A 27,410-nucleotide genomic window follows, 5' to 3' on the forward strand; every position below is an offset into this window, starting at 1 on the left:
AATTACAAAAACGCACCCCCGTTTCTTTTTCCTCGCACCTTCTCTCTGCTCTTCCACTCCGCTTCCCCAAAAATATCCCCGCCTAGGGTTTCCTCCGGCTGCTAGGGTCCGGCGATCCGCTGCCGCCGCTGCCGTCGATTCGAGGTACGACACAGTCTCTTCCTTCGTACCGTTGGATTTGTTTCTCTTCGATGGTGCTGCTTCCGCGCGGGGGTGTTCGTGCTGTGGTCTCCGTGTGTGTCTGGAGGGTGGATGCGCGTGCTCCTGCGGAGGAAGCGGTGCGTCGCTCTCGATACCGCGGCGGCGGCGGCGCATCTTGGGTGTACCGCCGGGAGTCGTGTCTGGACGGAATTGCCTGATTGTTTGGGTCGTACGGTAGATTGGGCGGGTGGGTGATTGATTGATTGCTTGTCTGTGTTGATCTGGCGAGCGGGGTGGCAGGGCGTGGGGTTGTTTGGTCTACGCGGGGTGGCGATTGGGTGGCGTCCATGGGGATTGATCTGTGCATACGCGTGGAGGGAAAGGCTGCTAGTTCTAGGGATTGGAAATGCTTTTGGTGATGAGTACGTTCCTGTATTGGTGATAAGGGTTGCAATGCCTGCTAGGATGGGAGTGGGCATGACATTGTATTTTACACTGGGCTTTTGATGCGGATTCTTCTGTTGGAATTGGCTCTTGATGGCTGTTAGCACTGTGAACTGTTTGCATGTAGGAGTTATGCAAGGCTTTGCAAGGTACATGGTCTAGTCTTTTTGTGAATGGAGAGGTATGATATCTCCTTTCTTTTGGACACTTGAAAGGGAAAGATGAACTTTCGTATCCCAATGGTAAACGTACTTCTATTCAGGCTCCTATGCAGGGTGTTCTGCTTATATCATTCAAATGTCCAATTAAAACTTGATACATGGCATGTTAGAGACAACTAATTCCCTTGAACTTGCGCTGGTTGGTAACATAAGCTGTAAGTTCTGTTAAAATCAAAGATGTGAGTTAATTTGCAAAGAGCAAATATGTGTTTTGCTGCCTCTTGGATGCTATGTGTTAGAGATATATTTTGTTTTATTGTGCCTGAGAATATCCCTATCTTATAAGGGGTTTTCTGCATATTGCTCATATGTACATGTATATATACTAACCTATTGCCTTTAGGTAATACAAGTTGCTATTTGTAACATGATATTAGAGCTAGATTTTTTTTGGACGCACCAACGTGTTCCAATCTAGATGTAGTCCACCCACCGTCTCTCTCTTCTCGTCAGTGTTCATCTACTCGCTGGCTTGCTGCCCGCCTCGTTGGTGTCTGCTACTCTGCCTGTCCAACGCTGCTTCGGCTTCCCCGCACACCTTGCCGTTGCCCTGGTTGCTTTGCCGCCCTGTTGTCGCCTTGGTTCCTCCGCTTGCCTTGCTGCCGCTCCGACCGATCTGCCGCTAGATCTAACCGGGCGGCTACCAGATTCGGCCATCCCGCCTCTCGCGTCGGGCCGCTTGGCGTGGTGCGCCAGCGCCGGTGTAAATAGCTGGAACATGGAAAAAAGAGATGATGAGAAATAGTCCCATGAAGATAACGCAAAACACACAGAAGATGACTAAAGTGGAGCTCAGTTGGTTACTGTGGTTACTTGAGGATTTTGGTGTCTCGCCTCCTGCACCTACTCCTCTTTACTTCGATAATACATGTGCTATTAGTATTGCTCAAGATCCGGTGAAGCATGAGCTCACCAAGCGTATTGGTCTTGATGCTTCTTACACACAGATGCAGGTATAAGATGAGGTTATTGCTCTTCGATATGTTTTTTCAGAGCTTCAGTTGGTTGATTTCTTCACGAAGGCTCAGAATACATCTTAGCATATGTTCTCTCTCCAAACTCAGTGTGGTTGATCTCCATGAGTTTGGGGGGGGGGGGGGTTGTAACGTCCTACGCTACGACTAGCATATTTTAGTTGAAAATACAAAATTTCCGCATCACCTCCTCTAATTTTTGGTGTATAACTGGCATAACATCACAGTCAGGAGAATATAAGATTCATAAACTTGATATGAGTAGGAAAAAGACTACTCACGACATGGTCACGCCATATAACTCTTTAAGACATCAACGAGATAAAATCTTCCTCACAAGCCCAGAGGAGGAGGTATATATATGGGGCTATGGGCTCATGAAACCCTACTGGGCCACCGAAACAAGCCTAGATTCCCAGTTCCAACAAGTCGTCTATGACTTGTCTAGACGGTCTAGACGACTAATCGTGATTGATTGACGACTAGTTGGCCAACCAGCCATCTAGACGCTCAAGTTGTGTCGTAGTGCCTAGTCAGTGGCATCTGATCAATTTGTCGATTAATCGTCAACTAATCGTGACTAATCGGATGACTTGAAAACATTGATGCAGCTCAATTTGAGCCTTTTGTGCTAAATGATGCCAACCTCATGCAACTCTATGAACTGGTACTAGTCACGACACAATGGTGGTGATCGGCCTTTAACTCCATATGAAATGCATAAGTGCATATGTATGGATGGGAATTGACGCCAATTCTTCTTTTGATGACTCCTCGTGATGAACAAGACTACTACCAATCCATGACACCAACGACATAGTTAAATCATAATGGATAGATTCAATTTGTCAAATGCAATATTGTTGAAGATTAGTTCCTGACAATATGTCCGTAAATTGATTGGGTACCTTCGAGAGTAGGGGTTAATCACGAAGAGAGACAAAACGATATATACAGGTTTGGGTCTCCTATTGGAGTAATACCCTACGTCCTGTGGGGGTGTTGCTGTCTTGTATTGATGATCCCGAGTATAAGCAAGTTGGCTAAGACTATTACAAGGAGTTGATTGGATCTAATCTATCCTAGAGGTCAAGTCATCGAGTAACTCCTCTGTTGTTGCCTTCCGTGTTGCTCGTAATTCCTTATTCGTGTCTAGTTCTCGTTATTGTAGTTCTTTGATTTCGGGTGTATCAGGTACCGCTGATTCGGTTCCGCGATATCTGGAGCTGCTGAATATGCTTCGTATATACCTTTTCAGTATATGATGTACTCCTTATGCGCATATATCCCATAGTTAGATATTTGATAGTAGCCCCCTAACTCTACTCCGGAGGAGAGGTTTTCATAAGCACCCACTCGAGTACTGCCAAGTTTAAGCTTGGTCGAGTAAAGTAGATCAGGCTCATGATCGAAAGAATCGAGTATGAACGAATCCTTTCTCGAGTATTGAGTGGAAGCTTAGTCGGGTCAAGCGTCCTGTGGCTAACCGCACTCGAGGCTAGAACAAAAAAGATTTAAAGAACTCAATTGATCGACACCCGACTCCGAGTAGAGTTAAAAAACCATTCAAAATTTGAAACGGCGAGTATGGGCGTATTTAATGCGGGCAGAAGGGTGTGCAGAGATTCACACATCGTCATCATCTCTTTTTTCGTGCCGATTGAGCCTGCCGTAGAGTCGACCATCTGGTCGATGTGCGGGAGACGAAAAGGATCCTTGGGGTAAGCCTTGTTGAGGTCGGTAAAGTCAACGCACATTCTCCATCTGCCATTCGTCTTTTTGACGAGGACAGGATTCACAAACCATGTAGGATGACGTACTTCTCGAATGAAGCCCGCATTTAGGAGCTTATCGACCTCCTCCTGGATGGCTCGCTTCCTGTCTTCCGCAGATCTTCGCTGCTTCTGCACCACAGGTTTGGCATCGGGTTTAACAGCCAGTCTATGCTCGATCACCTCCTTGGGGACCCAGGCATATCAGACGGTTGCCATGTGAACTCGTCTTGGTTTGTTTGGAGGAAGGTGACGAGCATGAGTTCCTATTTGCGGTTGAGGTTGGTCCCAACCTTAACCGTCTTGGATGGTTCAGACGGGTCGAGGGGCACTGCCTTGACGTAACCATCGGTCTTTTTGTTGCTGACGCTGTCGTGGGTCTTTCCCTTGGCGTCATCAGATTTGGTAGCGCCAGCAAGACTTACGAGCCTGGAGTCTTTGGCCTTGACAACACCTTGCTGCCTTTGACGCTTAGAACTTGCGTCCTTAGGGGCTATGGCACTCGACTGAAGTGTTCAACTATATCCAGGCTTTGCTTGTCGTATCTGAACGTTGCACGCTGATCTCATTTAACCGTAATGGCCTTGTTGGGACTCGGATCTTAAGCGCTTGGTAGGCATAGTAAACCTCCGCCATGAACTTGCCCAACATTGGGCGGCCTAGGATCACATTGTACGCCGTCTCGAAATCCGCAACATCAAAGGTCAGCTTTTCTGTGCGGAAGTTGTCGGGCGTGCCAAATGTGACCGACAGCTCGATCTAGTCGAGAGGCATGGTCGATGAGTTAGGAGTTATGCCGTGGAAAGGCATGACTCCAGCTTTAAGCTCTTACCTCTAGATTCCCATCGTGTCCAAAGTTTTAGAGAAAATGAGGTTGAGTGAACTGCCTCCATCGACCAGAGTTCTGGAAACCTTGATGTTGAGTATGGTCGGCTGAACTACGACCGGGTATCGACCAGGATGTGGTACCGCGACCGGATGGTTGGTTTGATCAAAGATGATCGACTGTTCCGACCACTTGAGTTACCGAGTAGGCTTAGTCAGGGCCAAGTTAACTTCTCGCTTGACCGCCTTGTATTGTCTCTCAGACTCGTCAAGCTGTGGTCAGTCTTGTGGAACTAGGCGTCGTCACCCTCAACATTAGGCTTAACCTGCTTACTACCATGCTCAGCATTTGCCTTGATCTTCTCATCAAGTTTTTTCTTGAAGACAAAGCACTCGTTAAAGTCGAGTTGGTTGTTCCGATGGATAGGGCATCACTTTCCACCACCTTGACTGAGGTCTTTGTTGTCTCCAGTGTTGCGCGATTTGCTCCTGTCGACCGTGGCTATAGTGTTCGTATCGGGACCCTTGCGTTTTTCATCGGGTTTGTTGTTCTTTCCTCTGTTCTTCGAGGACTCAGTTCTGTCCTTACCAGGTTGGAGGTTTTTAGCGCGTACCTGCGCTTCCGCTTGTTTTGCGCACTTGTCGGTCAACTCGAAAAGCTCTTTGACCGTGCGGATCTTCCGAGTAGCCATCTTTCCACGTAAGTCTGTGTCTTGAATACCTCGTTTGAAGGCGATAATTACCTATTCATCTGAGATGTCTGGGATCGTGTTACGCTTGTTGCTGAACCTATGGATGAAATCTCGAAGAGATTTGTTGTCACCTTGGTGCAGTTGGTGGAGGTTGTTCTCCGTTCCTAGCCGCTCGAATTTGCCCAGTTTTTTGGCTATAAACTAAGCCTTGAGTTCTACTCATCGAGTTGGACGGCAAGTTTAGCAACCAGGACCTTGCGGGTCCATCGAGGGCGGTTAACAGAAAATTGGCCATTACTCGATTCTCACCGCCGTCTGCTCGAATTACGGTGGTGTAGATCTGCAACCACTCGTTGTGATTGATCTTTCCATCATATTTCTGGATCGGGTCCGCTTTGAAGTTCTCGAGCCACCGGATCGACTGGAGTTTGCATACGAAAGCCTCGCAGCTCCCATCGAACTCTTTAGAAGGTGTTGGAGGACTGCCACGCCTCTCTCTGAGCTGGGGCGTCATATCGACCATCTCGCCCTGTAGATCTGCGGCTCTAGTAGCGGCAATCGTTATCACGGAGTTCCTCATGGCGGTTTTTGATCGCCATACGTAGATCACGCTGGTTGTGCGGAATACGGTTCCTCATATCTTCCTGATACCCGCGCATATGGATAGGGCAGCTACAGTTTGGCCCACAATATCGTTTTTGGGCTCGACCACTTGAGCTTATCGTCTTGGATTCTCCTACTCGAGAGCGTTCTCGTCCGTGGCAACTTGAGCTCGGACAGTTCCGACTGGGGGCCTGGAGTTGCGGGGATTGTTTGCTCGAGCGATTTGGTTCTGAGCTGCATTAAGTAGGATCTTAACTTGATTGACCATAGGAGTCGATGGATTTGCCGGATCCGATTCTGGAAGGGATCTGGGAATCATATGAGCTTCTTGCATGTTAGCATCCAGGGTACTGAATATGTTGCTATCGAGGCTCGGTTGCGGTCGAGCTGATGAAGCCTCACGATGATTGTTCGGAGGGAGCTTGTCCCTCGAGCCGTGGGCTATCGCGGGCTCAGGTACACCCACTGGAAGTTGTTGGGAGAGGCCAGGAGGCATCTGTCTTCCCGTGTTCTGTCGGTGGAGGGCCGTGTTGGGTGCACGTATGTCTCCAGATACAGATGTTTCGAGTGCTAACCCAGCGCTACTACTGTCGGCATCGACTGCTGTCGCTGGATCTCCAAGGATTACCGCGTCGTTATCGACCATGGCGTTTGGATCTACTGCCATTGGGTCAGCTGATGGGGGTCGTCGCCTCTAGCCATAAACACCAATCGATCTGTTCGGCTGCTCTGGTTAGCGTTCGAGTCACCGTCGTCACCCTCGTCGCTGTCGGTGCCCATGCAGTGGAGAACATTAGGCTTCGTGGGATCCCACTCGAGGTGCCCCACCTCGCGGTATGTGTCCAATGGTATGGACTCGAGGGTACTGGTGTGGATCAGTTCACCTTGATCGTCCTAATGGAAAACCATAGTTTCGAAGATAATCTCCGAGTCGACGGAAGGGGCCTCGAAGATGTTCTTGGTCGACTCGAAGCAATCGTAGAAGCCGGTGTCGGAAAATCTGACGCAAGAGTGAATCTGAGACATGATTAATCCTACAAAACAGAAGAAACCCCCTACTTGGCGCGCCAACTGTTGAAGATTAGTTCCCGACAATATGTCCGTAAATTGACTGGGTACCTTCAAGAGTAGGGATCACGAAGAGAGACAAAAAGATATATACAGGTTCGGGCCTCCGATTGGAGTAATACCCTACGTTCTGTGGGGGTGTTGCTGCTTTGTATTGATGATCTCGAGTATAAGCAAGATGGCTAAGAATATTACAAGGAGTTGATTGGATCTAATTGTTGAGTAACTCCTCTGTTGTTGCCTTCCGTGTTGCTCGTAATTCCTTGTTCGTGTCTGGTTCTCGTTATTGTAGTTCCTTGATTTCGGATGTATCAGGTACAGCTGATTTGGTTTCGCGATATCTAGAGCTGCTGAATATGCTTCGTATATACCTTATCAATGTATGATGTACTCCTTATGTGCGTATACCCCATAGTTAGATATTCGACAAATATCATCCATGATTTGGATAAATTAGAAAAGGGCAAACATTCGAATATAATTTTTTTGGTACAGAAGTAGGATTCACTCACATAGTTTATCGATTAACAATCATACCATAATTGAATATGAGGATAAATCAATTATTACTCTTGATGCCATGTAATCCAATCTATTCAAAAAAGAAAAAGGTAAGATATGAATATAAATATAGCACTGACAATACCTTACGTTACTTGCCTTTTTACCGAAGACGTCAAAAAGATGATGGAAGCTCGTTTAAGCACGAGCGGAGGTACTACCACCTTGCCACCATTTATGGAGTCATCATAGTAGGGCTGAAGTTTATAGCACATAACATACAGAGCCAACCATCCATTATGCAACCACTCTTCCTTCAGTTCCCATCCAACAGGCTGTCCCCCAAAGCTGAAAATGGCCACCTTACTATACATAGTACATGACCACCTTCACCTTTTCATAGTCAAGTTTAGCAAATTAACCTGCAATCAACGCTTGATCAATAATGATACTGCCAGCCATACTTGCAGACATATTTGATGAGCGGCCATGGCTAGGGTGCCTTGTTGAGCAGCCATTGCAGTTCCAAGGGTCAGTGTTATCAGAACGAAAAAGGTTCTTCCTAACAACATGCCACCATATTTTATGTACCCAACAAAGTCTAGGTCTTCGATTTTCGGTGGTAGTAGAACTGATCTTTGGCTTAAAGACCAGAGATGTAGAAGCATACCAAGATATTGCGAAGCAATCGTTTGATCTGTTGCCACTTGAATAACCTTCCGACTAAGTCTTTAGAACAGGTTTATGCTTCTGAAGTTCTAGCTCTACACTGTCCAAATCTATTGCAAATAAAAAATCCACATCCAATTGTATCACAATAGTGAACATCTGGTCCAATCAAAACTGATTGTTTCTTCAACTCCCTTGAGAACTCATTCCTGACCAAAAGAAAGTAAGCTAGTATGTACTTCTGCCAGGAATTCTGATCCTGCTGACCAAACAGCCTGAAGCGATGCAGAACCCTCGAACCAGGAAGAGCAACCATGCTTTTTGAGTTGCAGTCCTTTAAATCTTCCATTGTTTCTCATATGTTTAAACCATAGTCATATGAGTCAAGGTCAATGCCGTGACCCATGACCCCGGATCAAATGACCCGGATCGTAGGTCCGGTTCGTTGCCGGGACGCCATCGGTTGCGGGACTCCGCTGCTGTAGAGAGAGAGAGAGAGAAGGCTTATTGACGAGTGGATCTCAATAGCGACACCGCTGTGTTCCCTCCACTTCCTCGCTACCCACTGTGCCGCGCTGCTCACCTATCGCGCCTCTTGCTTGGCCACTGCGCTTGCCGTACCTCCTGCCTGGCCACTATGCGCGCTCACCCCACCGACTTCTATGTTGAATGGATAAGGAGAGATAGAGCAACCGGTTGGATAAGAGAGAGAGAGAGTAATAAGGGGGGGAGAGAGATAAGGACAGATGTAAGTGAGACTGTTAGAGAGATTGTTTGTGTTAAGAAAAAAAGTCAAATAAATATTATATGTGTTAAAAGAAAAGTCAAATAAAAACCAAAAAACATATTAGCAAAATCAACCTGGGTCATCGACCTGGATGAATTGGGGTTGTGTTTTGCATTGCTAATTTGTCGTCCTGAAGAGGTATACCCCTTTCGTACTGCATTTCTAGTGACTGGTTTAAACATGTCAACCCCCTCTCTTGTACCCATGTTGGGCACATCCTTCCCTGCAGCAATGAAGACGAGCTCCCTACAACTGATTACCCTTGAGAATCTGACCTAAATGTTGGGTATTCCTTGGAAGGTGTGGATTCAATCGGCTGTTCATTAGGAACCATTTGTGAATCCGAAGCAGGAGCGGCTTCACGATTCTCAGCATCTTTCGTCCCCCTCCGCTTGAGCAATCTTGCTATCATCTGCAACTATTGGCTCCTCGACCTTCACAGATGGCTCATTGTCTTGCTCAACCCCTGCGACATCGGGCTTGCTCTCCATGCACGGGCGTTTGGCATCCTTGTCAACCGGTAGAGCGGTGGTCGGGTGATGGGGCCGCTGGAGGTGGCATGGCCAATGGCGCGATGGAGATGAGTGGTTTGGTCTGCGATGGAGACACAACGATCGATGGCAGCGCAACACGACACAACTGGAGGCGATGAGTGGTGGCTGAGCGGTTGGCGAGGTGGGCATGGGAGGCGGCTGCTGCTACACGATGAAGGGTTGATGACGGCCGGGCGGACAGTATCAGCTGGGCGGCAGGTGGAGGGGCGAGGGCAACGGTGGTGGTGCTCTGACGGCTTGTCGGCAGCAACGACGGTCGGGTCCCTCTGGATAAGGACGACGGTTGTGTCGAACAGGGTCTGGATGGATCAAGGTGATGACCGATCCATCTTGCCCTTTATACCTATTTTTTTTCTTTTTCGGCGGTCTAGATTTATTGGGCTCACTTTGGACTCACTAGGTGTCCAAAGTTTGAATAGTCAAATGGATTCATCTTGATGAGATCTTCGCATCCATGGTTTCCGCTCGTCCATCCCAACAATGTATCTAAAATCCAAATTTGGCGCACTCCCGTGGTCCTGTGGTCAATGTCTTATTTTATTTGGAAACACTAGGGGTATTACAATGTTAGAGATATAGTGTTTTATTTTTCCTGTGTAATATCCTTATTTTATAAGGAACTTTTTGCATATTGCACACCTATATATGTATTTATATTGGTCTATGGTCTCTATGGAATATAAGTTGCTATTCCTAACACTATGAACATATTGGGCATCTTTCAAAAATATGATGTTACCAATTGTAGCTGCTCCCTCCGCTAAAATTTGCCCTTTTTTAATCGATTTACCCTGCGGAACCCGAGGTTTTTGGTGCATACAAGTTTTTTGTTAGAGCGCCGAGGGGCAAATAAAGAAATACTTATAGTCTTCCCACTACTTGATAAAAGGATCTTGTGACTATCACTAGAAATGATCTTTCCCTCGCGTTCGGCTATAACGGAAACCCTCGAATCTAGAGCTGTTTGGCGTTCCAATCCAGTTTAGTTATGGTGTGGGGTCTAGCTTTAGTGACCCTGAGAGATTTTCTCTTGATAGAGAATAAGGATTTACATAAGGGTGAAGGAATGGTGAGGAACGATACTGTTCCATGACCGTGAGAGGAAATATAGAACATTGCCGACCTCACATCCAATGTTAATGCTCTCCTCTATGGTGTTCTTGCTTGCTACCACTGGGTCCACATCAAGGTAGGAAGCAAGCGGAATACACTGCTTCTTTCTGCCCCACCAAGAAGATCAAGCGCTTCTGTTACGCACCCACCACTTCATTAGGCTTCACCTTAACTTGCTAGATACATGTCAATATTTTACTGCACTTGCATAAGATATTTGCATCCCACCATGCATGGGAGTTGGTTTCATGAAGTTGAAGTGAAATTCTTAAAGGTTATGTGAAGGAATTGCCATATTTGCATCACTAAATTCCACTCTACTGGCGCGTACACTTGAGCTAGAACTGCATAAATGAGCCCATAAATCACTTATTGTCTAGAAATAGGTCACTGCCACTTAATTTTCCATACAGATCTATTGTTTTTATTTAAATTTGTTCTTTCTTTGGGCTATATATTTAGTATTTGGAATTTTATGGTGGGTAAATATTTTTTGTTCTATGTTTGTTCATATATCATTAGTTCTTTACCTACTCTTCTTTTGCACTTCAACTTTGTACATTTACTTTGCCGCTTAACTATCACCCAGTGTTACTGGGACACGCATTCGAAAAATTTTGACACGTTGATGTGTATCCACGCGTCGACTCGCACCTGACACGGTGTGACGCGGATCTGACACCTTCGGCCATGTCGGAGGAGGAGAAGAGGTGGTGGCGGGGGAGGACAGGAGGAGGCGCGGTGGTGGGGGAGCAAGCGGAGGTTGCAGGGTTGAGCAGGTGGGCGGAGTAGGTGGAGAGGACTCGGGAGGCGGGGTTGAGCAGGAGGAGCCTGAGTAATCGAAGGCTTGAAACCTTAGTGGGCTGGTGGGCTGTAGGGAAGGGATGTTGGGCTGGGCAACCCAATTCCTTTCCTTTTTCCGTTTTTCCTTTTTATTTTCTATTTCTGCAGCTTTTGTGTAGTTTATTTACACATCTTTTATACCTACAAAGCTACAATCAAATATTTTGATGTGTGTTAATTACAAATTAATGTGTTACTTCAGAAGTACTGATATTGTTTACTAATAAAAATAATGTATTTTAATATAATATTAATATAAATTAAATGAATCCCCAAATCTTGTTTCTAGGGTTTGCGGAATCGGATACCTGCACCCGAGTCAGATTTCGACACACGCACCTGTGCCCCGGTAACACTTCTGTCACCATAACCACCATCCTATTTATTTCACTATGTCGTTCGTATAATTAGGGTGAGTTGCTACAAAATCCAGCATGGAGCTGTATAATGGTGTTATTAATTGCTCTAGTATACTTGTAAATTTGTTCTGCTACTAGTTTCCCAGAGCCCTATAATAATATGCCAACTTGATTGAAGGAACATATGCTTTTAGTACTTGCATCATTATAGACATAAAAATACCTTGGATGGTTAGTCTACAAAATCCTAGTATGGATTTGGAATATGCAATTGACATCCCCTTTTTTATTTCATTACACTAGTTTATTTGATGAAACCTGTCAGTTGATATTTCTTCTTCTAATTTTCTTCAGTACAGGAGATCATGGAGAGTAGTTCAGATGTACAAATGTCAAATTGTGCTGGAGGTTCGGAGACTACAATCGAGATCAAAATTAAGACCTTGGATTCTCAAACATACAATTTGCGTGTGAATAAATGTGTAAGTTGATAATGCATGCACATCTCACAAAACTCTGTGATTATATATTTACTTTCTGGGATTAAAATGTGTGTAATTGCACAGTTCTAACGAAACTCTAGGCTTTCTCCATGCAAGATTTGTTTACAATTACAGTGTTTTCTCAATTTCTTTAGTGCATATTACCAACACATCCTTTTCTCAAGAGCTATATATATGAATGTCAAACTTGCTCAATTTCCCCAAGTCATTTTTGGTTTTTTTCCCAGCATATCCTATATTTGATCATTTTAATGAAGCAATGTGTTGCGAAGTCATTTCTTGCTGCGTAAGATTCCAATTGATAAATTTCACCATGATTTCTTGCTGAAATATTGAATGTGCGTGTAACATTGTCTTGAAATAGTTTCATGTGCTTGTATCTTGCTACATAAATGGCCCATGGCCCTATGGCACAGTGCAAGACTAAGCTAGATAACTACAACCTAGTATCTAAGGTTAAGAACAATATGGATGTTGTGAAAAAGTGATGGACGCTTCCGCTCCTCCAGCCTTGTCACCTCCCGTTAGCCATTGCCATCCAAGCCCCACGCCGGAATCCATCCCGGACCAGGCGGCCACCTCCACGGTCGCGTCCATTCCTCTGAAATTGATCTCCTCTTTCCTCCTCCCTCGATGTGTGGAGTTCGCCGTTCTTCCTGACGGGCCACCCCAAGGAGGTCTGATGGCGGCATGCTACCCCGTCGACTTCGCCGCCTGGTAGCCCTCTCCCGATGCAGTGTGCTCCCACCCCTGTTTCCTACCAGGACACGTTGATGAGTGCTGCCTCGGAGGTCTCAGTCTAGTTTCTTCTCCACCACCCACGGTGGCCCGAGGCCGCTTTCCCTGCCCGGCATGCTCCAACAGCTGATCGTCGCCCCTGTATCCGCTTTGTGTTCCACATGATCTCCTTCTCGAACCGTGGTCCAGACGCAGAAGGGTGGCGCTTGGTGGTCGACAAGTGTTTTTGGCGCCAGTGCCCCTTGTCTCTTGTGGCAATAGCCAAGGCCAATCCTCGTGGCTCTTCGGGGAAAGTGCTTCAACTGCTTTGCGAACGAGCCACCGTGCTGCGGGGTGTTGGCTCCAAGTTCGCTGCATTCGTTGCCGGTCTCTGGGCTACCGCGCATTCAACTGCCCCAGTCCGCGTGTTCCTTAGCTCGGCGCGTTGATGGCCATGAAGACGGATGCCGTAGCGACACATCCATCTGTTTGGCGCCATGTCTCGTCGCCGTTGCCGTCAATGGTGGTGGATTCCGAACTGATCGTAGTGGCTGAAATGCCTACAGGTGACCGAGGCAAGGCAACCATGGTACAGGGTGGCCAAACCCAATACACCGGCACTAGTGGTCAGGGCGGTCCATCGTGTTGTCACCCTTGACGACATAGATGGCGCTGAGCGTCCTCTGCTGGTATTGGTGCCCCTGCTGGCTTTGATCTTGGTCGTGGGCATGGCTCTGATCCTGACCCCTCCGGAGCTCCGAGCATCGATGACATCACTGGTGCCTGACCATGCCCCGCCTAGGCCGTTGTGTGTCTTGGATAGATCTTCAAGCATTACTCGAGCTGAAGCTAATTTGCTGATAGATTCAACCTTGATTTCACCACGTTCTTCATCCATTGCTGTAGCCTTGAGGATTTCCTGCACTTGTTGCCTGATTAGCAAACTGTGGAGCTGGTCATCAATCGGGGTAGACCATTGCATGTTGAGCGGTTCAGTCTTTGCCATTCAGGGTTGAGGTGTCTCTCCAAGGAATTCCTGCGCATGCGTGGGAGCTCGCGACGATAGAACAACTGTTGAGCCCGTATTGCTGGATACATCACTCCACGGCAGATCGTTCTGATCTTTCTACTTTTTGGCTCAGCTTGGACCATCGATCCGGAGTTCCCGTCGTGCAAGTGTCTGCCCATTGCGGAGCTTGAGGACTAGTTGGTGATGGAGGACCACCGTCAAAGTGGACATTGGAGTATACTATCGACATCCAGCTGATCGACGCCATTGACTTCTCCCTCCCTCCGGCTCCGCTGTCCTCCTCGGAAGCTGATGTTGCCGATGATCTCCACACTCGGAGATGTCGTGATTCGATGAATGCTAGCGCTAGCCTCAACGATGATGAGGGGGGCGTTGCTGTAGGCATTGGTAGCGGCGGTGGCCCGGGCGTCGGTGTCCAAGGCGGTGGCGCTAGCATCGTTCCAACGTTGTGCATGTCGTCGGGATCACCTGGCCACGTGGTGGCTGTAGAGGTGGTCCCACCTGGCCACGTGGCGGCCGTAGAAGCAGCCACTCCTGCACAATTGGCCATCACCGGTTTGGGGGGGGGGGGATCCTCCAGCGAACAACCACCCACGATTTGATGGTGGGGCGGTTCATTTGCCACTTGCTAGGTCTCTCCAAGCGATCTAGTGGTCTCCTCGGTTGTTGCGACTTGTGACTTGGACGTGTTAGTTCCCTAGGCTGAACGGTCGTGTGTGTTATTGTCTTCGGGCGCCCAACCAGTCGCCATGCAACCGATCAACCTAGAGAGCAATGACTGCGCGCTGTGTGAGGTTATGGTTGGCTCGCCGAATGTGCCCAGGTCGGATTCCTTTCGTGGGCTCGTCCGGGTTGACCTTATGTCTCCGGGGCTTTAGCCGGGGGTTTCGTCTACGCCTCCTCTCTACCAGGTTGTCGTGTCCAGTCGTTCACCTGGGCCATCTTCACGCTTAGCTATCAAGTCGCTGAGGTCTTTCATCGTGGCCGGATTAAAAGTGTACTCGCGGCAGCGATGCCAGTCTAGGGCAGGGTCTAGTCGCGTTGCCAGTAGCTCAATTGCAATACCAGTTGCTGGCCCGCTGACTGCCCGTGATGATTTCTTCGCCTGAGTTACCAAGGAAATTGATGGCCTTCTACCGGTGCCGCATGTTCAGAAGAGGAGCAAGAAGACCCTCCTGCTGGGGACCACGCCTCGGCGCAGTAGACGCATTGCTGGTGTTGACGTCGAATCACCAGTTGTTGTGGCTGAAAAGCCCAAGAGGAGGGTCATGCGCACGTTGGGGATCGTCGATGATGATCGCGTGCGCGTCGACCAACGAGCTCTCGATAACTATGCCAAGCTCTTCAGTCAATCGCTCTCAAGAGGGCACATTCAGACACTGGCTGCTCATTTTGGGTGGGTGCCGCCTCCTGATGCGGTGGGTGATCTCTCGGTGGCCAAGGGGTTTACCTTTGTGTGTTAGCAAAGTTTTTGTGTGGGGTCGTTAACCTTAGTGTATTAATGAATCTCTCATCTATACTGGTGTGGAATGTACGCGGTTTGAACTCAACCATTTGACAAAATTCAGTTCGGACAGTAGTGGATGCTTCTAGAGTTGACATCATTTGTCTTTAGGAAACAAAAATTGCGGACATCTCTCAGCGCCTAGTGCTGTCCATGCTTGGACTGGGGTTCAACAGTTTTTTACTGGTGGATGGTGTTTGAGGAGTTGTGCTTATGGTGTGGCGAAATTAGCTTGGACTGGCTTCTTCCATGCGGGTGGACACCTAATCCACCTTGGTCCAGTTTGTGGTGGCCGATGGACAAGCATGGTGGCTTAACATGTGTTTATGGCCCAAGACAATGCTTCAAAGCTTTTGTTCCTACAATAGTTGAGAGAAATTCGTGCTCAGTGCTTGGGCCCGTGGTTGTTGCAGGAGATTTTAATCTCATTTACCGATCGGAGGACAAGAACAATCCAAGCATTCACTATGCCATGATGGGTTGTTTCCAAAGACTACTTGATGACATTGAGCTCAAGGAGAGTTCCCTGCTTGGTCGCAAATTCACATGGTCAAATGAGAGGGAGTCACCAACGTTGGTCAAGCTAGACTATGTTTTTTGTACCGCAGAGTAGGAGCAGCTGTTCCCAAACTGCTTGCTGTAAAGCGCTGCAACTGAGGCTTCAAATCATTGCCCATTGTTGTTCGGGTTGCACGACAATGTTACCGGCAAACAATGTTTTCACTTTGAGGCATTTTGGCCATAGTTTGATGGCTTCATGGAGGTCTCTCGTGCATGGTTGGTGGTTGAGCCACGATAGTGCCTGATAGAGACTATCGATCATATTTAAGCTCACGTAGGCCTTGCAAAGCTGGAGCCAAAAACGAGTTGGTCATATTAACTCTTAGCTTTTGTTGGCTTGGGAGATCATCCACCAGTTGGAAATTGCACAAGACTCTCGGCAGCTATCCAGTGAGGAATCATGACTTAGATGTCATTTCAAGAGGCATTGCCTTGGGTTGGCATCCTTGCTACGAACAATTGCACGACTTTATTCGCGAATTAATTGGCTGAATGATGGCGACGCTAAGCTGCCTTCTTCCACCTTCATGCGACTATGCGCAGCAAGAGAAAAAATTTCATACCAAAGCTGCTATCCTGGGATTAGGTCTTGACCAGTCATGAGGATAAAGAATGAGCCGTCTTTGATTTTTACTCAAATCTACTTGGTGAGTCTGATCATAGCATGCACTCTATAAACCTGGAGGTCATGACCTTGAGGCCCTTGATGCTCCATTTACTGAGGACGAAGTATAGGCTACAATTAAGCACTTACCACCCGATAAGGTGCCCGGGCCGGACGGCCTTACTAGGTTCTACAAGGTATGTTGGCCTATAATCAAACATGATATCATGGCAGCTTTGAGAGCAGTACAGAGTGGAAATTTTAGAAATATGAGGCTGCTTAATACGTCATTCTTGACGCTTATTCGCAAAAAAGATGGTGTTGTGCATGTCAATGACTTTAGGCCGATTAATTTGATCCATAGTTTTGCCAAATTAGTGACAATACTGATGGCAAATTGGTTGGCTGGGAGACTACAGGAAATTGTCTCTACAAATTAGAGCGCTTTTGTAAAAGGTCGGTGCATTCACGACAATTTCTTATTGGTCCAGCAAACTACACGGTTCTTGCACCAACGAAAACAACCTCGGATCCTCTTAAAACTTGATATTTCCAAAGCATTCGACTCCGTTTCGTGGGTCGTTCTTGCTGGATGTTCTTCGCAGCCTCAGATTTGGCTCGGGTTGGCGTGATATGATTTCTAGGTTGTGGTCACTTCTTCTACCAAGGTTCTCCTCAATGGCACTCTTGGAGATGAGATTCTACACCGGTGCGGATTGCGCCAAGGGGATCCATTCTCACCAATGCTATTTATTCTGGTGATGGATGTGCTTAAAGCCTTAATTCGTAAGGCTAGTGAAGGTCTTCTCCAACCCCTGGTCGCTTAGAACATTCGACGTCGTGTGTCTTTGTATGCTAATGATGTCGTCTTATTCCTTTGGCCGGTGGTGGAGGACATGGACATGATATTGGACATCTTACAAGTGTTCGACATGGCGTCTGGTCTCAAGACTAACATCCAGAAAAGTAGTGTCACACCAATCCAATGTTCGACAGATGAGCTCAGCCTGATTCATGATCATCTCCCTTGTGAAATCAAGGAGTTTCAGTGCAAATATCTTGGTTTACCTTTATCTATCAAGAAGTTGACAAGAGCTCAAATTCAGCCGATAATTGATAGAATTGCCGACCAACTCCGAGGCTAGAAGGCGACATTGATGACACAGGCTGGAAGGTCAACTTTGGTTTACTTTGTCCTTCTATGATAGTGTATCATGCTATAGCTATGAACCTCCCACCTTGGGCGTTGAGAGCGATTGACAAAATCCGTCATGGTTTTCTATGGAGAGGAAGGAAACAAGCAAATGGAGGACATTGTTTGATTGCTTGGCCAAAAGTTTGCCGACCTCGTTAGCTGGGTGGTTGTGGTATTCATGATCTCAAGACACTTGGTTGGGCATTGAGAATGCATTGGTTATGGATGCAAAAAACACAGCCTTGGGCGGCTTTCATTGTGCTGATTCATGCTAATGTCAAGGTGCTCTTCTCGATCTCAATAGTTTCCAAGGTGGGCAATGGATGCAACACCTTGTTTTGGACTAACAGGTGGCTTCAAGGAAAGGCAATCGCAGACGTTGCCCCTCATTTGTTCGCCTGTGTTCCCAAGCAACGGGCCAACAAGTGTGTTGTCTAGGAGGCCATGACGGATCACCACTGGGTTCAGGATATTCGAGGTGCTCTTACTATTGCAGCTCTTGCAGAGTACCTTGATGTATGGGATTTATTAACTGATGTCGTCTTACAGCCAGACATCCAAGATGAACAGAATTCGGCCAGTATTCAGCAAAATCGGCTTATAGCTCCTTCAATGGGGCCATCCATTTCGAGCCATGGAAACTCATGGAAGTCCTGGGCTCCGAAGCGGTGTCAATTTTTTTCTCTGGTTAGCAGTCCATAATTGTTGTTGGACAATAGATTTGTTAGGTAGGGGACTACCGCATCCAGAGCATTGTTTGCTTTGCGACTAGGAAGATGAATCTATTCAGCATATCCTGATCTCCTGCGTTTTTTCGCGGCAGGTCTGGTTCTTATTTAGGTGATTTGGTCTCCCTGACCTCTCGCCACAGCCTGAAGATATGGTGTCCAGTGATTGGTGGGTTAAGATAAATAAGAGGGTCGCCAATCCATTGAAGCGAGGCCTCAACTTGCTGGTTAGTCTTGGGGTTTGTCTGATTTGGAAACACCGCAATGACTGCGTGTTCAATGGTGCAACGCGGAATGTTCAAAGGGTCTTATGTCTAGCCGGTGAAGAAGCTCAACTTTGGAGTTTGGCTGGGGCTAGAGGTCTAGTACAGCTAGCTCTGGGTTAATCCTTGCACTAGTTAGTTTCATGGTTGTTTTTTTACTGATTGTGGTGCGTCTGTAACTCGTTATGATGGGTGTGTTGTACTCTAAAACCGTATTTTTTAATGCAATAATACGCGGTTCTCCTGCATATTCAAGAGAAAAAGGGTAAGAACACATCAACAAATAAATAAAAAACGAAATAGTTGTAGTGGTAGTGATGGGTTTTAACATGTTAACAACAACATCCTTTCGCCATCTAGTTTGATGGCGAGTAACAAAAAAATCTAGGTATCTGCAACTTTGAAACTAGCAGGTGCGTTGAAATATTTTTTGAATTCGTTTTCTGTCATCTGTTTTTACAATGCATGCCGTATGTTAATTCATTGTCCGATTTACAGGTGCCAGTTCCTCTGTTAAAGGAAAAAATTGCTACTTTAACTGGAATATTGTCTGAACAGCAGCGCCTGATTTGTCGCGGGAGAGTCTTAAAGGATGATGAACTCCTGTCTGCATATCGTATCCTCATCTATTTTAGCTTTCGTTCATTTATTCTATTTTTTCTGTTTGTCTTGTGAAATTCGTTTACTCCATTCTACAGAGACCATGTTCCATGGATTTGATCAGTAGATGACATGAAGCACAGTAAATACTGCCTTATTTATGAAAATTGTCTAATTGTTCAGTGTTGGGATTCCGTCTGTAATTTTTGCAAGAAAACCTGCTTTATATTTATGCCATGTCCAGTTTCCTGTCATCTGGTCTATTATTTCAAGTATAATGTATTTACAATGGATGCTGATCAGATTTCTGCAAATATATGAATATCGTTGCTAATGCTGTTTAAGTTTAAAGTGAATGCATTTTCTTTTGAAGCAATTTCCTTCCTTTCTATGTGAATGGCATGCACCCCATTGATGGAATCAAAGTGTTATGGGTGAAAATGGGTTAAATACTACCATAGTTGTCATGGCGTCGGGATATTGTCGCCATAATGCTGATATATCAGCGTGGCGGAGAACAACGTCTCGCCATGTCCTATTACATGGGCCAAATTAGTGAATTCGGCCAAATTAGTAGGCCATGTCCGATTACATGGGCCAAATTAGTGGGTTGGGCTGGCTGGCAACCCATGTTATTTGTGTATTCTTCTTTTCTTTCTTTTTTCTTTCCTTTTTGTATATACTTTGAGAGAGAATGTGTATTAGGAAAAAGTACTGAAATGCGTGTATTCGCCACACCGATGTGTCTACGGCGTTGCCACGCCGCGCGCCATAGGCGCTGTAAAGTAATGAAGGTGGTGGGTCACACGGCTTGGCATGCTGCCGTAACAACTAGGAATACTACTCAATAGTAGTCCAACTACATTCGTATTTGTATTTTCCAAAGGAATATAAATAGGGGTGTACTCATGAATTCAGGCAAATACGAATACAAATCAAATATCTCATCAATTCGGTCGGATGCAGATATCTTCGCAACTTATGTAATGGGAAGACACAAATGACAATTTATACTATAAATAGCACAGTTATTCTTGTTTATTTTATTTCACTTGAAGGAGCATGAACTTACGGCGAATTAAATTATTCCATCTAATTAGGCATATAGCAAAGCGATAAGATATGTATATTGGTTTGTCAAATATCAATATGAATAGTTTAGATAAAAGAGCATTAGGATGAAAAGAGTCCATTCCATAGGCGCATCCATATTTACAAATTCGAATTTGATTTCAAATGAGGGAGAAACTGTTAATCCAATGGCAGAATCTAACCATTTTCCTATCCTATGAATACGGCGGTCGAAAAATATGCTAATTTGTGCTTTGATTATTTGTTTGTATATAATTAAGCAATGGCTTAGCAATTTCTGGATACTATGAGGAGTTTCCTCATGTCTTCATTCATCTGACACGTTGCTAAAACCCAAGGAAAGACTTTTTGATCATGTAAAACAGATAATTTTGTTTTACATTTTTAGCCAGTCCTTACCTTTATCATGTAAATGCTTCTCCTTAATGACATTTTAAGATGTTGAAGATGGCCATACATTGCATCTTGTTGTTAGACAACCAGGCCAGTCAGCTACATCAGGAAATTCAGGAACTGAAGGTTTGTAAACTTAATAACCTGTACAATTCGTGTGTAGACTTTGTATTCTTTTTATTGATTAGTTAAGTTTTTATCTAAACTGAAAGAACATTTATTAATTTCTTCACTGCAAAGAAAATATTTGATATTTGAAGTTATGTTATTGTCATGTTTGCCAACATCATTAGGTTTATCACTCTGTGTTGTTTTGTTTGCATGATGGTTGTCATGGCATGCCCATCCAGTTCCAGTGTTCTAGACAGTGGCCCACAGCAGTCAGCATAGCCACCCCCTTCTGCTGGAACAAATTAGCATGTGGTGTCAGCTTCTGTCAAAAGACATTTAGGTTTTGTGTTCAACTCTCAATTTCGTAGTCCCAAATTCCCTAAAGGCTTCTTATTATGTCTATTCTTTTCTAGGAACACATACAATTTTGCAAATTGTCATGTACTTCCTGCGTTGCCTTCATTTTTCCCAACTTATTGCTTCTCCAAGATGCACGATTTGCACCTAACACAGGCCCATTATGTTGATGCAGTAGTCTTTGTTCCTTTGAATGTTATCTGCGATTGGTGTTCATTTCATCTTTTGTCTTTTGGTTCTTCCATAACGTTGATGTTTTATTTTGTGTTATTGACTTAATATTTCTGTAAGGACAGTCAAGTATGTTGCGCTCAGCCACTGAGTATATGGCAATTAATACATTGTCAACCTTAACTTCCCTTTACAGTTAGACTTATTGGCTATTTGAAGAACTGATCTCTATGGTCCAATCTTTGTTGGACTCAGTCCAAATAATGCTAGCCTGTGACATGTCTAGGCTGAGCATTTCGGACACAATAGCATATTAGAGTTACAGTTACACTTGCATCTTAGAACTCATTCTTCCATGTTCCCTTCTGGGCGCTAACTTCTACTCATTGTAAATTGTTACAATTTTACAGCTAACACATCAAATTCTGGTAGCCATCGCAGTCCCACAGTGGCTCGAAGTATTGTACTTGAGGCTGTCAATGTGGATCGTGGCAGCAGTGAACTCCCAGCTTTTGCTGCCCAGGTGATCCTATATTCCTACATGCACTGGGATGTTCTGTCACCCTACTTCTGTTGATGACCCACTACATTTGACATATCACTGATCTATGTTCAAAATTCTTGTATTCTTTTGATAGATTATCCAAAGCCTGCTTGGACCGTTCAGCACACAATCTTCGGTAATCTAGTGATCTTAAAGTAGTTTAGATTGTTTATATGTAAATTAAAGTAACTTATCTGAAAATAACTTCTCTGACGCTAGGGTGCACCAGCACCTTCTGACACCAGACCTTCAGAGGCTACACAATCTTCTATCCCAAATAATGTAAGAGTTGAACTTGACCAACAACAGGTTCCTCTACTTTTCCAGTCTGAACCGGCACATGGGTCATCACAGCCAAATGTAAATATATGTTATTGATCCTTGTCGCATGCCCACCTTGATTTTGAAATAGCTGGGTATATTGTCACTAACATATTACTGTTTTGTAGGTCATCCCTGATGCCTTGACAACTATTTCTCAGTTCATTGACTATATGAGGGACTCATTTAGGAGGGAAGGCTTTAATCAAAATGGTCCGACTTTGTTCTCTTTTAGTTATATCCATTATGTACTCTACTATAAGATTCACCTCCATTGCTCATTTTCTACAGGACAAACAGAGGGTAATATGGAACACAGAACTGCAGGAAGTACTAGTGTTGGTGGTACTCAAAATCAGGAAAGCCAGCCTGATTCAGCTTCCACACTTGGGCTTCCTACTGCAGCATTGCTAGCCGAAACTATGCACTCTACTAAACAAATTGTTGAGCAGGCTGGAGCATTGCTATCTGTAAGTCACATCTTTCGAAGTCTTGCGGGTATCAGTTAGCTAATCTAATGGATAATTTAGCTACTTGATGAGTGTTTAATCTGTTTCTGTTCATTGCTCCTGAGTTAAGGATACCGTGCTTTTAGCCATTTACTTGGTTTGTATTGATAATAAACCTAAGATATTTCTGATAGTAAACTTATAATATTTGCAATTCTAGCTATTTGGATGATGACATCCCCTTTAGTCTACACTATTATGATACTGTAAAAATTGTTTTTCGTAGATCCATGGACCCTGACTTGTCAGTTTGTTAGATCTAATCGCCAATAATCATAGTTAGATCCACCCCTATCAAATGCCCTACAGTCACATCCAATTTCTCACGAACTCCCTGATTAATACACATTTCTGTACCATGAAGCTATTGTATGCAACTTATAGAAAGAATATGTATGGCATCCTTGTCAAAGGAAAATATAACATATAAACTTCATGTCCCCAAGTATTCTTTTTAATTTTTCCCCATCCAGTCAATTGTATAGTACCAAGAAAGCAATGCATTGTTGATTATACTTTAATATGTGCCCAAACTAAATGAGTGCTTTTATTTTGGTTTTGAATAATCTGTTCAGTCAGAAAATTGAATGCAGCATTGAAATGTGTCATTTTCTTGTGTGACATGTACACTGTAGCACTTCAATATGAATAAAAGACACATAAATGGTCTTTTTCCTATTTATTTTTTAGTTACCAATTGAACATCGTTGATGTGTGCCTGGGAGTTAATTTCCTGTTAAATCAATCCAGCAACTATCAACTCAGTTGGGAGATCTTGTGAATGTAACTGATTCTGCAACACGGAGGAACCTTCAGAGTAGTGCGATGCGCTCGGGTGTTCTCCTCCAGAACCTTGGTTCTTTGCTTCTAGAACTTGGTCGCACCACAATGATGCTACGTATCAATCCTGCATCTGTAGGTTTTTGTTACAACTATGTTGACCTCAATTCGGCTTGGAAATTATTTTGTACTTTTGTACTGATTTATTTACCTTCTTTTCAGTCAGAAGCGGTTGTAAACTCTGGACCAGCTCTTTACATATCTCCATCTGGGCCAAATCCTCTTATGGTTCAAGTGAGTAACTAATTTTTTTTTGAGTTTAGAATTCACTGATAGCCCCCCTTATCCTGTTTGCCCATGTGCTAACTTATTTTGTTCAGCCTGTTCCATTTTTTCCAGGAAGGTCTGTCCAAATGGGTCCAGTATTTTCTAGTCTTAATTCACAAGGCTCTGTGCTACACCCAAGAGATGTTGAGATCCATGTCCACACAAGTGAGTAATTTCCAATGTTTTTATCCTCTGTTCCTTAAATATTCCTCTTGGGGTGCCTTCATCTTGTAGTTCAGACATCACAAATCTATTCGACCAGAACTACTTAAAATTGTGTCATGTCTAATCTTAGGATCAACATGTACTGCAGGTACATTGAACTCTTTCATAAACAACAATTGATGGCTGAACTGCCTGTTTGTAAGACTAGTCATTCAGGATCATGAATTTTTGATTCAGTGCTTAATCTGGAATACTAAATAAATCAGTACAGGCAGGGTGCACCTGTCAATAGGAAGTTTGGATTCACAATCTCTAGCAGGTGGTTTGAAATCAGTGGAGATGCCAAATTTAAGAGTGGATCGTGGATGGTTTTCATCTGATGTCTTCTCTGGCGTACTTTATAAACCAGATCAAGTTGGGTGTGTTTCCCCTCCCAAAAAAAGAGAATAAGTTGGGTGTGCCAATTGAAAATTACTGAACAATAATACATTTGGCAATTCACAGCAAACTTGTTTTAACTATTAATGGGGATAGTTATTCTAAACTTGCTGCATCTTGATAGCTGCTTTTCCTGAGTGTATATTTGTCCTGTTAATGCTTCGGATGATGGTAGTTCTTAAATGCAGCCTTTTTGTTTGTTAGGTGGGTCTGTGCCTGTAGCCAGTACCAACCCAAGTGAACCGGCTGGTGCACAACAAGCACAGCAACATACAAATAGGGCAGGAGATGCTTCACACGCAAATTTTGGTGAAGCATTTACAGGGGTTGCAAGTGTTGCTCCTTTTTCTGTTGAGTCTGGAGTTAGACTGTTGCCACTTAGACCAGTGGTTGCCATGCCTGCTGGCATCAGTCGTGCTCTGTCAGGGTCCTCTAGTGGAGTTGGTATTATCTATCCACTGGTCACCAGAATTCAACAAAGAGCAAACACTAATGGTAGTGATGAACGAAATGGTCAATCTCCAACTGAACCTGCTCGCAGTAGCACCCATCCTAACCAGCAACCGATTCCTCAGTCATCTCAAGCTCGCGAAGCAGGTGAACGAATTTTCCTCATTACCATCTTTATTTTCTACATTGTTTTAGTGTGTTGCATTTATTCGATAAACTGGAGAGTTTCTACTAGAGTGCAGTAGGGTTGGACATCTCCTGGTAGAGCTGACGCTGAATTTGATCTGGCAAGCATTTCTGATAACTCATCAGGATAGGGAGAGGGACAAGGCAGTGCGTGAAATCGTCTTGCTACTATATGAATTGAAGAGTAGATTGGCACAAGAGGAAACTTATCCCTGCCTTGGTACCCGTTATCCTGCCTAAAATGACTACTCCTTCCGTTTCGCAATGTTTGTCCACGCTCACCATTGCGTACAAACCAAGAAATACTGAAATTGAGTGAAAAAATACAGTGAGATGATATGCTACCCCTAATCAATACAAGGATGAGAGCAAGTAACTCACCAGCGTTAGAGTAAATGTATACATGCACTCAAGGGTATAGCAGGAAAATAGACCATAAAGTATCTTTGGTTATCGCAATGGACAAACAATTTGAGACAGATACTCCCGAGGCTATAGACAAACATTGCGAAACAGAGGGAGTAGTATTACTGACTGGAAGGAGTATATTAGTACATGTATTACCTTTGTATTTGACACCATTAAATTTCGTATTCATATCTGGTGGTATTTGTTTCAGACACCGAATCTGATAAAATGTCAGGTAGGATATTGAGAACTAACATCCGGCCGTATTCATGACTGCACCCATACTTTCTGCATGAATTTGCATTACCTTCTGTTGGCCATAATTTGTTTTGTGGATGCTTTTCTCAATGAATGTTGTACCATTATTGAACAATTCTTCATTCTGGTGTTTGATATTTTGGTTCACTTGCTGATCTTTTTGCCTTCTAAATTCTTCATCCCAGACTGTCCATTATTGTATTATGCTTTTTGGATCATCAATGGATTTTTTTACAGGTAATCTGGGATCTCCAATTGATGTCAATGTGGGAAGTATCTCTGATGCCTCACCTGGGCAGCAGAATGGCCTGGGTCCTTTTTCTCATTTAATGGACAGTCTCCATAATTTATTTTCTGGATCACTGTTCTCTGGGGAAAATGGCCGAGCAAATGGCACAAGTCAGCAAGCACCAATGACTTATGCTGAGCAGGGAGATGCTAGAAATCGTGGAACACCCGAAGTGTCAGTAGTCAGTGAGGAGGGGCTACGCTTTGCTAACATGGTCCAACAAATTATGCCATTTATCTCCCAAATTGAAACACAGCATCAAAGTGCCCCACCAGACAGTAGCAGCATTCCTTTACAGGCAAGTTGAGTTTCTACTTATTATGTTTCTTGATGCGTTTAGTCTCTTAATTGGTCTGTAACATTGGTGCTGGATGCAGGCTGCATCTGAGAGCTCAAACAGAGCAAGGGATGGTCCAAGTGATTCCAGGAATTCCCACCAACATAACCGTGACCGAATTGATGAGCCTAATTCTAAAAGGCAAAGGTGTGACACTGAGATTTAGTTTCTTGTCATGTTAAATGACAATTGTGGATGCTTTCTTGGATTTATTGTTTGATCTTGGACTTGATGATTTATGGGGTTCAAATGGTAGCCTTAAATGGTCTTTGAACATTTATATTCTTTTGTGGCCAAGTAGAAAAGGCACAACCAATGCAATATAGGAATACTGTTGCAGTTTTCAGATTCCCTAATAGGCATGTATACTTATCAATATTAATGCAAAGTAGAGTTTATGAACTATTTTGATTTAGGCGGACTAAAATTGGATAAATGCTTCACTGCATCATTGTTCCCTCAGAGCTTTGCTTTGGTTGCTTTCAGTTCTTTAGAGCTCCATAAGACATGACAATGATATTTGCAGACTAATTATTTTACCTGTGTTAAACATTTTTGCAGAACAAGTGACTGATTCAAAACTGCCTGTGAGCCGATAATTTTCCCAGTTCTTGCTATCCCAGAGATGAATTATCATATTGGGAGGTGAGACAAATGGATTTAATGGTCGTATATAGTTGGCATCGAGGACATCGGAGGCTCCTATCCTGTATCTTGTTAACTATTATTTTCGAGAGCACAAATACCATACATGCTGGCATCCCATCTCCAGAATCTGTAGAAGTTTAATTTATTCGGGGTGGACCGATTTGTGCAATGAATCAAGCCTGCTTTGGTGGTTCTTGCCGTAGCATGTGGATGTCTTTTGCCATCAATAATATCGTTATGAAATGTACAGTTGAAGTTTCCATGGTGTATTGTCATTGGCTGTTTTTAATGTGATATTGATTTTGTAGCAATTGATAACATATTGTGAGAGAAAGTAAGGTCAAAGTTTATTTTT

General features: G+C 44.4%; 1 protein-coding gene across 10 annotated transcripts; it reads left to right on the forward strand.

Moving 5' to 3' along the window:
- On the forward strand, positions 1 to 27,410 carry LOC133895503 (ubiquitin-like domain-containing protein CIP73). 10 transcript variants are annotated; one of them, XM_062335867.1, is made up of 18 exons: positions 76 to 144; positions 713 to 766; positions 11,497 to 11,556; positions 11,921 to 12,048; positions 19,170 to 19,287; positions 20,802 to 20,882; positions 21,806 to 21,918; positions 22,034 to 22,075; positions 22,159 to 22,299; positions 22,389 to 22,473; positions 22,552 to 22,730; positions 23,520 to 23,684; positions 23,772 to 23,843; positions 23,930 to 24,041; positions 24,684 to 25,076; positions 26,019 to 26,368; positions 26,448 to 26,554; positions 26,969 to 27,410. In XM_062335867.1, the coding sequence occupies exons 4-18, from the start codon at positions 11,932 to 11,934 to the stop codon at positions 26,979 to 26,981; spliced, it is 2,088 nt and encodes a 695-aa protein (XP_062191851.1). In that variant the 5' UTR covers positions 76 to 144; positions 713 to 766; positions 11,497 to 11,556; positions 11,921 to 11,931; the 3' UTR covers positions 26,982 to 27,410. The 10 variants fall into 10 exon arrangements, with proteins under 10 accessions (XP_062191849.1, XP_062191856.1, XP_062191855.1 ...); XM_062335865.1 differs by lacking the exon at positions 713 to 766 and having other exon boundaries at positions 1 to 144; XM_062335872.1 differs by lacking the exon at positions 713 to 766 and having other exon boundaries at positions 1 to 144; positions 22,159 to 22,221.

This window comes from Phragmites australis, chromosome 16 (genome assembly GCF_958298935.1).
Source record: "Phragmites australis chromosome 16, lpPhrAust1.1, whole genome shotgun sequence".
Classification (NCBI taxonomy): Eukaryota; Viridiplantae; Streptophyta; class Magnoliopsida; order Poales; family Poaceae; genus Phragmites; species Phragmites australis.

Excerpts from the sequence above, each read along its gene's own strand:
- LOC133895503 (XM_062335865.1), top strand. The coding sequence starts at position 11,932 with ATGGAGAGTAGTTCAGATGTACAAATGTCAAATTGTGCTGGAGGTTCG. Across the intron at positions 22,300-22,388 it reads ATGGGTCATCACAGCCAAAT|GTCATCCCTGATGCCTTGAC; the intron begins GTAAATATATGT and ends ACTGTTTTGTAG. Across the intron at positions 26,369-26,447 it reads GTAGCAGCATTCCTTTACAG|GCTGCATCTGAGAGCTCAAA; the intron begins GCAAGTTGAGTT and ends TGCTGGATGCAG.